Raw genomic sequence first — 12776 nt, 5'->3', positions numbered from 1 at the left:
TTCCTCCCTCCCTCCCTTCCTCTCTTCCTGTCTCTTCCTTCCTCTCTCTTCCCCTTCCTTCTTATCTTGTTTCCTCCCTCCCTCGTTTTTCTCCTCCCTCCGTCCCTCCCTTCCTTCTTTACCCCCTGCCTTCCCTCATCTCTCTCTCCCTCCTTTCCTCCTTCCTTTCTTCTCTCCTTGCCCCCTGTCTGGGGTTACTCATCCTCACCGCACTTCAGATAAGGAGGTCTACCCCTTTGCTCCCTCATACCACTTAAGCCAGAGGACAGAACTGTGAGAAAATGACAACACAGCAGCCAACCCTTGAACCTGCATCCCCGGGAGCCGGCAGCCCTCAGCATGGCGAGAGGAATTAAAATATGATTGAGTTGTAGCTGTGATGTCGATCTGTGCTAATGTTGTCTGAGGAGACAGAAGTCCAGAGGGGTGAGGAAAGGGGCGAACTTGCTCCCTGATTGTTGGTCAGAGAAGAAGGACAACACTCTGGATAGAACAGACTATCACTGTGTGGAAGAGAAGCCGCAGGTGGAGGCAGGGCTCAGAGCTAGGTGCCGGCTAACGTGTGCTAAGGAAACAGCACGGGAGAAGCTAAGCACCTTTCTCAAGATCGCTAAGACAGCGGCAGAGGCAGAATTCCAATCTAGCCATGGTCAGTTTCCAAAGTCCCAGCTGCTAGTTTTGGAATTGGGCAAGAGTAAAGGTCCATTCTTGGATGTAGCTGTGCCCTTGGCCTCGACTGTGACCCTTGAGCCACCTGGTCAATGCCCATGCTCACCAGTGGGGCATTGCTGTGCAGGAGCCGTACAGTCACACACGGGCCCAGGAGCCTGGCTCGGAAAAGGCTGTTTTCTGTTGCTTCCCTTGTCTGCGCCGCTCCCTGGCCAGTACCTCAGCAGAAGGGACTCTCACTTTCAATGCCTCCAAGAAGCACAAACCCAGCTTTCCCACCCCATCTGCCCTACCCTGAGGCACCCCAAGCCTTGCACACAGTTTACTGTTAACTCCCAGCACCTGACAGAGCCCATGGAGCAAGGACACAAGAAATGGTCACCTAGTGCCCCAAATAGCTTAATGAGCCATGCTCAGTGTCTCATGGATACTCAGGGGCTCCGGTGGGCATGGGGGAGAAAATCAACCTGCGATTCAAAGGGGCTGGAAGCAGGGCTAAGTGAGGCATGCAGATAAACACTCACCCCTTTGCCCAAGGGAATCGCCGACTGAGCTAAGTGCATAATAAAAAATGCCAATTTCATTTATCTTCCTGTCTGTGTCCTGCCTAGAGGGAGGATGAGCAGATTAAAAAGTATGCCACATTTATGGGCTGCTTTAATCTTAGCACTTGTGGTTCAGAGTTATAACCTTCTCTCTCTGGAGGAGGAGTCTTTAACCAACTCAAGTTCTTGGTTGTGTCCCTCCTTTATGGCAGTGACCCATTCGTGCTGGCATGGGCCTTGGTCTGGGGGTGCAGGGGTCACACTCGAGGCCAAGGCCATGGCTACACCTAAGAATGGGCCGGCCACGTGCTTCTTCACTCCCTGGCCGCTGACTCTGCCTCTGACCCTGCTCAGCACTCAGGAAAGGTGCTACTGGGCAGGAGGTAACCCAAGTTATCTACCCTGCAATAGTACCTCCTCAAATGAATTATCCTGAATGCCAGTTCCATTGGCCATTAATAGTTATTCCTAGCAAAAATGGTTTTGTGGCTAATGGTACAATAAAAACCAGCAGGGCTTGCACTGCTCATACAGGCCTCTTGGCGTCTTTAAAATGCAAATGTACACTCTGAATCGCCAAGGAGGGGATATAGTGAGTGGCATTTTCCAAATATATTTGGAAACCCCTTTTCACAGAGGCTAGTGCTTCTTAGAACACGTTCTGTGAAGTGTCAGCAGCATGGAATGGTGGAGCAGGGACGGATTACACAGGACATGCGGTCTTGATCACCTGTCTTCCCAGGGGAGGTGTTCTGTTTAGACCACTCAGTATATTATTAAAACAATTCCAAGTGTACACTATGGGGGCACAAATGTTCGAGCTGTGGGTGTCATGATCAGGAGCCCAAACTGCAGCTGAGACAGCCCTTGGACTCCCGAGTTCCCCTCTGTCACCCTAGATGTTCACAGAGCTGCTCTGCAACCCAGCAGTCACTGCCATCTCCACAGCCAGCCTCTGCGGGGACTCATGCTCTAAGGTCATCTGGACCTCTGGGTACACGAGCCCCTTCTCCCCTGTGTTCAGAGCAGAAACAAAGGCTATCTCAATGTATAAAAAGGATCTTGTCCAAGAATGGCAAATACATTGCAAAGGTACCTGACTTCCTCATCTCATGCCCCAAATAGATATTACTAATTGATAATAGCTCTCTTTCCATGAATCTGGAAGTGCCAAGGTCAATTTTGGACAATTACCTGTTGTACAAAAAGCATTCATTAGAGACAGGAGATATTGTCTTGGTTTTGTGATTGGGACAATCATCAAAATGTGAAACAATGGAACAACTGGCCTCAGGTCCATGGACAAGAGAGACAGACGGATAGAGAGAGGAAGGACATGTGGGAAAGGAGGAGAGGCCAGGCAAGTATGAGAAAGCCACACATAGAGCCTGATGCTCTGCAGTCCTCGGTCCATAAAGTCCTGGGAGAAATGATGTGCCCTAGAGTTTGGAACTCGGTCTCTTAGGGCTTAGAAGACATTATTAGACCTCAAGTGTTGTGGGAACTACAGAGACCGAGGAACACTTGCAGGAAACCATCCCATGGCCAGGAAGTGCTGTCACCGCAAGTGTGGTGACAAGTGTAGACAGACACTAAAGAGACAGAGTGTCCAGGCCAGCTATCTCCCAGGTGCCATCTGTCTAACCTCGTGAAAGACATCTTTCCTATCAGGACCCAGCTTCTTTCTTTATGAACGGAGAAAGTTGGACTTCAGTAGTGTTTTCCAGGCCAAATTATACTGCACACAGTGATTACATACATTTTTGTCCAGCCAGAGTCAATTTTTCCATTGAGGAGCACGATTGTCCTCCAGTGCCAACCTCCCCCTCTTCCATGAGAATAAAGTTTTATCTGGGCCTACAGTGTATGTCCCAGCCTCCCTTGGCCTTGGTGTGGTCACATAATTAAGCTTAGACTAATGGGATGTGAGAGAAATGATGCATGCCTCTTCCAATTCATGCCTTCTATATGGATATATGAGTGTCCCTTGGCCTCTTTCTCTCCTCTGGCTGGGAGATGAGGGATTAGAGCAGCTGTCTTGGGCTCATAGGTGGAAGCCCCATGTGGAGATGCCAGAGCCACCTACTAGTCCTGGCATCACCTGCTTACCTGAGAGAGAAATGTACTTTGCCTTAAGACCCTATATTTTGGAGTATCTTTGTTATAGCAATTTAGCTTGCATGTAACAAATAAAACCCCTTTCAGGGCAAAACTTCCCCCCTGGAGTCAACTGGGTAGTTCATTCTACCTCCTTTGGGGCTAATCTCCCAGTTTAGATAGACACTCAGAGCTGTCTGAGATCAGCAAGGTCTCTGGTGGATTCCTGGAAAGGAAGACAGTGGGAGTCAGAACTTCTGGATGAACAGAAGGAGCTGAGGCTGTCCATGGTGCATGTCATGATGGGGGCAAGGGTGATAAATCCTCATTTCATCTTTGTTGGCCTTTCATGTGATTCTGGCCCCTATTGAAAGGAACAGGAATGCTGGGGCAGAGGCCAGGGGAGAGCTGGACAGGTCAGCAGCCAGCCTTACCTGCTCGGCCCCAGTCACGGTGTAGGCGTGCAGACTCACCAGCCCATTCTCCATCGCCTGTGCTGTATCTGTTGACTTCAAAGCAGAAAAGCAGACCAAGCATTAGACATCTACAGGTTCTTCAAAGAAATAGAAAAACACAGTCCAAACAGCCGCTGAGCCATGTGGGTCCCACTGACTCACTTGGGACTGATAGATGGCCTGGAACTCTTTTCTAGAGTGGCAGAGTTGGAAGGCCATTGGTTATCTGAGGCCCCAGGGATTTCATGCCTCAGGGAACCACCCCCATGAGTGATGGAAGGAACCCCATGGAGTCCTGAGGGCCTGGGTTACTCTCTCCACCAACCACATGTCATCAGTGAGACACGGCACAAATATGTCTGCTGGGACATTTGCAGGAGGCAGGAATCACTTGACACCCACATTGGGAGTAACTGGGGTTTAAAGTGCATCTTGGGCTTCTGGTGGCATTTTGGATTAGCGATGTGTGACTCAAAGCCCGTATGTTTCAAGATGAAGGAAGCATCCCCGCAGATAGAAACCAGATGTCTCAGAACAGACTCAAATAATTTGGAGGGTCACTCAAGCTTTTCAAAATGAATCATGCTGCCTTTGGGTACTGCCGTTAGAGCCAGTGAGCATCAGAGGGCCCCGGGGGACTCTGTGTAAACTTAAGGCAAAATACAAAGGAGTGGTCCACAGTGGCAGGAGCTGCAGCCGCCTTCTCCAGTGCATGGTAAAACCCACTGGTTGCCTGGGAGCTGTAGCAGTAGGTCCAGGCTCTGGGGCAGCAGCACTGGAAGCCTTTTCCAGCCACTTATGAGGTGTGTGATGGTGAGCACCTTAGGTAGCCTCTCTGAACCTGCTTTCTCTTCTGTGAAGTGAATTCTGCAATTTCTGTCTTAGAGGCAGGCTACTGCAGGGTTCAATGAGGTGACCCAGGTAATGCACACTGTCAGTGTTCGTTAATGGTGGCAGCTTGCCATACCCTTCTTAGCTGAATGGGCCCCTGGCTGAGCATTCCTGGCTGAGGAAAGGCTTAAACTGGTGCAAAAGGGCTCCCCGTTGACTTACCTCACTTGGAGTGGCACAGGTAATCAGGGAGCCTGCCTTGATTGCTGTCTTCACTGCCTTCACCAGGTCCACAGGGGAGGAGTGCAGATGGATGTTGGTGATCACGCCTCCCGTAAGGTCCACCAGGGCATCCTCGAGGAAGCCATAGTGCAGATCGGAATAGGATCCGAGCAGCCTGGGAGGGGAACGGGGGATGAACCATCGTGGTGCCTTTGGTGAAATGCTCCAGGAGGGGAACTTGTGCACTGACCCTCTGCCTATTTCCCAGGTGAGAGGCTGCCTGGTCCACTCCTGACCATGGCCATCTACCTCCCATTTGCCTGGATGGAGATTCCAGCACTGTCTGCTGCTCCAGGGGCTCCTACCGTCCTCTGTACCTTCCTGCCCTGGTCCCCTAGGCCTGCACAGTCCCATAAGTGGCAGCACTGATGACAGGCTGGGTGTGCCTGTGCTAGAGCCACAGGCCAGGGGTTGAACCCTACCTTTGCCACAAATTTGGCTGCTTGACCTTGGACACATTAAGGAGCCTCATGGGGCTATGTTCCACATAGTGCCTGGCACGTGGTCATCCCTTAACGTGTACTGGATATTACTACGTTGAGTATCTCCTGCTTCCCATTCAGTTTAACAGCAGTGTGAAGTACTGACTGTGGGCCAGGGACTATGAGAGGCATGTGTTTAAAAACCCCGTTCTTGCCCTCTAAGAGCTCACAGCTATACCCTGATGCTGGCAGTGGTCATTGGGAGCTGCTGTTCTCACTCTGCAAACCCTGATCCAGGATTCCCATCCCCAGAATTACCCACTCACCCCCAGATTATAAGGGAGATCACTGGCTTAACTAAAGGTAACATAGGTAAGGATGAGTCTTACGTAACATAACCCAAAAGCTTAAAACCCTCACCCCCTTCTCCAAAGCATCTCTTCCTGCCACGCCACCTCCACCCCCGCCCATGGCGTTTCTGTTTCTGGGAGATGGGCAGGGCCAGACCCAAGAGGCCTACTGTTCCCCAGGAGAGAGGGTGGCCTGATCAGTCACAATGGAACCTCTCACGCAGCGGCCAGACAGTCAGATGTGTTTTGAGAACTTCAGCTCCCATCCATGGGGTGAATTGGAAGGGTTCCATGGAATTTTGAAATTTAGGCAGGGCAAGCTCACAAAGGATGTGGAACTGAGGCCAGATCAGGCAGGAGACCCTGGCATCAAAGACGCCCAGCAGGAGCCACACCCACTGCTGCCTCTGTCACTCTCGCCAGGGACCTACGCGTTCCTGTCCCCAGTGGGCAGGCAGAGGCCGAGCCCTTCGCAGGGCGTTAGGCAGTGGAGGAAGTCCTTGCTGCAGCTTTTGTTCTGGTAATACAAAATCACACATGGATCAGGGCCTGGGTCCGTCCTGCTGCCCCCTCCAATTGGGTCTGCCACCCTGGACAAGACCCTTCCCCTCCCTGTCCTTGGCCTTTCATCTGGAAGCTGCAGGGTGGACTGGATCAGCCCTCAACACTCCTTTCTCACTGTTTCCACCTCTGACATTCTCTCCTCCTGGGGATCACACAGAATTCCAGTAGATTCACTTCAGCAAATACGTATGTATCAAGCAGTCACTATCTGCAGGACACTGCCCCAGGCATGAATGCTTAGAAGGAATGGCTTAGAAAGCCTTTTATTAAAGAAAGCTGAGGATTTCCAGAATGAAGGGGCATCTCTACAGGAGCCCCCATGTGACAGATTAATCTTGTTTTAAAACTGGTTCTAAACCTTATCCTCCTTCTCTCCCTCTCTCTGACCCAGGGTCTAGATTCTTCTCTCTGGAGCATTTGCTCAGTCAACTGTAGAGTTTTCTTTGGTGGTGAGCGTGCCTGGTTGGGGCTGAGCTCTGGAATCCCTCGCTGTCCCATGTGGGTTCTGGCTCCTGTTCCATTGACCAGGGCATGGCTGAGTGTGCTGGAAATTCACAAGGACTGGGGTTTGGGAATCCGTTCCCCACCAGTGCGACCTCCTGCTCTTTGCAACAGCCCTTTCCTGGTGATTTGCTCACGGCGCCTTTCCTGGCTTCAAACAGGGCTGTGCTAAAGAACAGCACTCCAGAAAAGCCGTGGTGGGGCCTGGCCCCTCCCTCACTTCACTGTTTCACTGCCTCTGGGCCCCATCTGACGTCCTGCACCCACGACATCCGGCAGTCATCTCGGAGTCACCCAAGACAACCAGAGGCACCCCCTGCCACTCACGGCCAGAGCCCTTGGTGTCTTCTGAAGCTTTCTTTTACTACGCATCCACAATGCCCATGAAACCTGTCCCAGCAGCAGCTGGGTGTTTTGACAAGGAACTATCTTTCTGCTTTCCAAACATGAGCTCACGGATCCTGCTGATGTTCAGGAACATGGCAACTATTCTTAGCCCCCTTTGCTGACAGGAAGTAGAAAGGAGAGAGAGAGAGAACTGTGTTCACTGCAGCCACCACTATTCCTCATCACCTGAACCAGGAATTCTGAGACAACCTTGTCCCCATCCCTCTGCTTCAGCCTCATTTGGGGGAAATGTCTTTCTGCCCGGCAATCATATGAAAGAGGAAAGAATTCAGATAGAGCCGGAGCAGATGCTGAAATGCTGTAAAGAGTCTATAGAGGATGGTAAGCAGCCTACCAGCTCTCGTCCCTCAGTCTCCTCTCTTATTTCACGACCTCTGGGGAAAACGAAACCCTAACTATGGTTTTCATTTGACTTGACCAATTAATTTCCAGACTCCCCAGCTGCAAGGAGAATAGAAAGTTTGGAGTCCATGTGTTCACTGGGCTGTTGCCTGCACTGTTGGAGGGAAGAGGTCCATCTCCATCTGGACAGATGGGCTCTCTACGTTTGGGCTGTGGTCCTCGTGTGCCAGACACTGAGCTTCACAAGCAGCAAAAAGACAAATCATTTTCCTGTAGGACTGACAATGTCAGGGATGGTGGGAAGGCATGGGAAGTAGTGACTAGGGAAAAACGTGCTCACTTCATCCTCATCTGAGTGTGATCTTGGGCCAGTCATTTCACCTCACTGAGCCTCAGTTTCCTCATCTTTCAAAGAAGGTGGGGTTTGATGCTGACAGACGTCCTTTCTGGCTCTGAAACACTGTAAGTCTATGTGATTCACCCCTGCATTTTAGAGCTTCCTTTTTTGGATAGTGAGGGGTGGGGAAGCTTTTAAACAGCTTTAATAGTTTGAGACATTTTATCCTCTGCTAGATTTCTTTAAGCAGTGGAATGCGGATGCCACGTCCATGTTCCTATTTGTTTTCAAGCTGAATGATTGCTTTAGGTCATCTGTTAACAAAATGGGGTCAAAGTCATCATTTCCTTCTGCAAGCTTTCTAATTCTCACAGGGAACCACTGGTCTCCCTGTTTTTACATAAGGATAAAACAAGGCCCTGAAGAGAGGAGGGCTGAATCCGTATTGAAAAGATAATGGCAGTGTTTTCATAAGTAGCTTAGAAGTGAATTAACCTCCCAAACATGTGGATTGGTTCAACAACCTTGGCTGTTATCTGGGCTTCATTCTCAAATGCTAATGAGCAGCTCTTTCTGACACTGGAAATGAACAAAAACTATAGTTTTTCACAAGTTTGCCTCAGAAAGAAAGAATGCACAAAAAGAGGTCTTGAGGCACCTCGCTGTTTGGACTGTGACTTCCAGAAGGACCGGGACTGGGGTGGCCTGTGGGGCTATCACCACCTCTAGGGCCCAGGACTGCACTCGGCAAGGGTGCAGAACGGATGGGGAAGATAATGATGTCCCCTGGCCAGGTGAGTAAAGACCCAGCAGGCCCAGCTTAACTACGTGCACCTACCACCCCATCACAATTCGGAGACTCAGCTTCTCCATGTGTGGGCCGAGAGGCTGGTTAGGATGATCTCCAGAATTTTCTGGATCTGTGATGCTGTCCACTCATTTTCTCCTCAAGGGTGTGGTCCTCTCTGCTTTCATCTGCTAGCAGTGATACCCAGCTCTGACACTTCCCTCGCCTCTTCACGGTGCCTGCCTCACACACAGCCTCTTCTGAGGGCAAGTGTCCCCTCCCCAGCTCGTGCCCCTTTGTAGCCACTTGACCCAGGTCATGGCCGATTGGACCGATGGGGTCCTGACCCAGGCTTTACCAATAAGACTCCAACTCTCTGGATTGGAATCAGGTACTGGGCGGGGAATTGGGTAGAAAGTAGCAGAAGGTAAAGACAGAGGCACAAGGCTAGGCGGCCTGATGAGGAGTTCAGAGGAAGCAGGGGTCCTCAGAAAGTCGGAGCAAGGAGGCAGCAGAGGAAGATGCACAGCAAAGACAGGCACCTGGGTGGTAGTAGGAGGAGCAGGCCAGCTGCAGAGAGGAGCAGAGCAGAGCAGAAGCCACAGCAGCTGCAGCAAAACCAATGCCAGAGCCTTTCTCCAGGCCCTGGGGACCGGCCCCATGACAGTCCCGGCCCTTGGAACTCTGCGTACCTTCCTGTCCTATTTCCAGGTGTGCCGCTTTCCCTCTTCATAATATCGTCACTGCGAGGTCTTGCTCTTTTTTTTTTTTAATTTATTTGTTTCATTTCATTTCATGAATTTTCTCTTTTTTCTTTTCTTCCTTCTTCCTTCCTTCTATCCACATTCTTTTTCTCCTCCACCCCAAGACAAGCACTTCAGGATGTGGAATGTGCACCTTTTGTTCGTATGTGTTCTTGTGAAATGAGAATTGCAGGGCACAGAGTTTCCATTTCCATAAATAACAGTGCATGGGATTGCTTAGTGCCTCTTACCTCATTTGCAAAAGCCAGAAAGCTGGAGAGTGCCAAGTGTTTGCCAGGATATGGGGATCCAGGAACCCCCAAATAGCACAGGAGGGAGTGTGCATACAGGCAGCCTCTGAAGGACAACCTGACAATACTTATCTTGGCTCCATGCACGTCTCACACCCACTAAGGACACTTCTAGGGGACCGCGAGGACCCTGCCTCCCAGAACTGTCCCGGTCACCGTGCACAGATGGGATCTGTGGCTTCTGACTGCTGCATAGCTCTCCATGAAGTGTGTCCATCCATTGTACCCACTGACCTCAGTGATGGATACTCCATACCATCCTCGTGGCAGTCAAGAACATCCTCAGATGTGTCCCCTTAAGGGCACCTAGGAGTGTCCCTATTGGGTGTGAGAAGTGCGTGTAGTGAAGCGAAGTATTGTCGGGTTGTCCTTCAGAGGTTGCCTGGGTGCACACTCCCTCCCGTGCTGCTGGAGGGTCCTGGATCCCCACATGCTGGCGAGCACTTGGCATTCTCCAGCTGTTGCAGTCTCATAGGAGGAGACGGATGTGTCATTACTCTTCGTGTTTACATCGTGTTGATGACGGAAAGTTTGAGTGTATCTTCATCACCTCTGTGGGTGTTTAGGACAGGGCCCTCTTCCTCACACACACATGTGCACCTCCCCCATCCACAGTCCTGCACACATCCACTTGAGTCAGTCTGAGAGCGTCTGTCCCAGTGCCAAGCACAGTGCCTGGCATATGGTTAAATGCTCAATAAACATCTGTTGAATAAAAGCAACCCAAAGAATCTAAGCACAACATGTGAATTGGGATGTTTATAAGTTCTTAAGCTTGTCAGCACCGAAAGGCAGTCCCTAAGTCATGGTATTTTGACCATATGAGAATGAGCATGTCCTGCCCCACACCCACACATAAATGCCACCTCATAGCAGCCACACCGGGTGCCCAACTGCCTGGACCACCCCAAGGATGGCTTTATTTGAATCACTCCCATTGTTAGAGATACCTCCTCCCACCTATCCCCTCTCCCCTTGCTGAAATCCTGCCCATCCTTTGAGGCCTCACTCAAATGCCATCACTTCCACACAGCCTCAGCCTGACTTTCTGTGAGTCAGAGAGTCAGAATTGTTCACTCTCTCCTCTGCCCTCTCGTCAGACTTTGACCGTGATATTATTAAATATATTTCTTTGGGCCCTGATACCAGCCTTGGAATAATATCATTGTCAATACGTATCTCTGTCCAGCCTCTGCCCTGCCCACTCTTCACTATGTGCCTGTGGGATCCTCCTGATGGCCCCAACACTGACCTTTGCACGTGGTGACTGTTTACGGAGACGCCCAGCCAGGTGGCAAAGGCTGCAATGCTCCAATGGGGACTGTTTGCATTCCAGGTAGGCAGGACCAGCACTGAGACTCTGGGCTGATGGGTGGCGGGGTTGTACTTACTTGGCATAGGCTTTCTCCAGCAGGCAGGGCCAGAACTCTTGGTTTTTGTGGCGAGGACGCACAAAGAGGCACTTATCTCCCTGGACAGGTAGGCGGTCATCAATCACCACTTCCACCCACTGGCCACATTGCCAGAACTGGAAGAGAGCCAAGCATATGCTTTCAGACACAGCTGAGGCACAAGGGAGCTCCTGGGTCCCCCAACTTAAGCCAAAAGTTGTAACATGACCTCTACAATGTAATAACGAACTCTATCCAGAACAAAATCCCAGCCCAGGTTGCCAGGCAGGAGACAGGCATGTCATCTCCACCGGCAGATGGAGAAAATGAGTCACAGACCAACTTAGTCCAGGAATATATAGGCAAGGAAGAAGCAGACTTGGGTTCTAGCTTCACTTTGCTCCTAAGCGTTGCCTCTCTTTGGCAAGTCCTTTGTGAGCTTTAGTGACACAAATGAGACTCTCCAGGTACTTCTTGTGCACAAAATGGCAATAGGGAAGCAATGCTACCAACAGAGGAGAGTGGTGGGGGCAGGGCTAGCATGACAGAGGCAGAGCCTGCAGGAGCTGAGAGCTTGAAGGAGGAGGCAGGATTTAAGCATGTGGCAGGGATACAGGGAAGGTATCCCAGACAGGAGGCACACTGTGGGCAAAGGCCTGGAGACAGATGACATGGATGGCTCAGGAGGACTGAGCAGTGACAGCCTCCCTCTGGCCCCTCTCTTCTCCTGTCAAGCTGCCCTGCCATTATAGCAGCAGAAAGGATACTGGCTGGTGTTGCTACTGCTAAGAGTGCAAATGAACCAGATGTTCCTCTCCAAAACAGACTGTTTGAATCTCTAGCATTCAACTCTGAATGGTTCACCCGGGGACATGGCCAAATGAGGAAAATTCATAACAAAACCAGCTTTTTGGATTCTCTTTGCTGGCCTCCCCTGTGTAGGAGAAGCAGCAGGGTTTCCGGCTTCAGGCCTGAGCTTTGGCGAAGGCCAATTTCCACTGGGTGGACTCCATGGAAAGCTGGGTGGATGGGATCGCTCATCCACATGGCCTTTTCCACATCTGGATGCCCCAGATGTCAGGCTGTTGCATCCAGCCACAGATGCAATTTCAGAGCAGAGATAGAGATTGAGACAGATATGTCAGTGGAGACATGTTTTAATAGTTGCTAATGAGCCAGTGCACTGTGGCGGGTTCTGCATAGCTGTGGACTTGCGTTCCTATTGCAGTGAGCAGCAAGATGTATCAGCAGTGAGGATGAGAGGCAACAGGGATGGTTTTAGGATGGTGATTACCAAATGCATCCAAAGCACTAAGAGAAGCTAATCCCAGTCCCTAGAAGGGAGTACCAAAAGGACAATCTGGATTTTGTGCTTAATTGGGTGGCAGCATATAGTAGATAGCAGTCAGTCGGTGGAAATGCAGTTGAATGCTAGTCTTGCCTCTTATTACTTTAGCAACAGATGTTGGACAAGATAATTCTCTGGGACTCAGTTTTCTCATCTGTCAAATGGCAGTAGGAGTAAGAACTGCCTCATAGGTTGTGATTAGGATCAGATGAGATCATAAAAGGTGAGATTATGAAAACAAGATTGTAGTTATGAGAGTAGAGACTCCTTTGCAGTAGCCATTTGGTTCAGCACCTAGGACAACGCCTGGCACACAGTAGGACGTTAAGAATGAGTAAGTCCTGGCTAGAATGAGCTTCTCTGGTTAGTTCATCTTTCTTTCTTTCTTTCTTT

At 50.5% G+C, this 12776-nt stretch overlaps 1 protein-coding gene across 1 annotated transcript in view; it reads right to left on the bottom strand.

The window, feature by feature from the left end:
* CAPN13 (calpain 13) overlaps positions 1-12776 on the bottom strand; it is an 85196-nt gene that overhangs the window by 37185 nt on the left and 35235 nt on the right. The window contains exons 5-7 of the mRNA XM_011972548.1: positions 11036-11172; positions 4820-4994; positions 3746-3820 (exon numbers count right to left, since the gene is read on the bottom strand). Of these exons, the coding sequence (XP_011827938.1) occupies positions 3746-3820; positions 4820-4994; positions 11036-11172 (387 nt within the window). The remainder of the gene's footprint in view (positions 1-3745; positions 3821-4819; positions 4995-11035; positions 11173-12776) is intronic.

The sequence above is a fragment of the Mandrillus leucophaeus genome, unplaced genomic scaffold, assembly GCF_000951045.1.
Source record: "Mandrillus leucophaeus isolate KB7577 unplaced genomic scaffold, Mleu.le_1.0 Scaffold13, whole genome shotgun sequence".
NCBI classification, from domain to species: domain Eukaryota; kingdom Metazoa; phylum Chordata; class Mammalia; order Primates; family Cercopithecidae; genus Mandrillus; species Mandrillus leucophaeus.
This window is presented reverse-complemented; position numbering and strand designations above follow the sequence as displayed.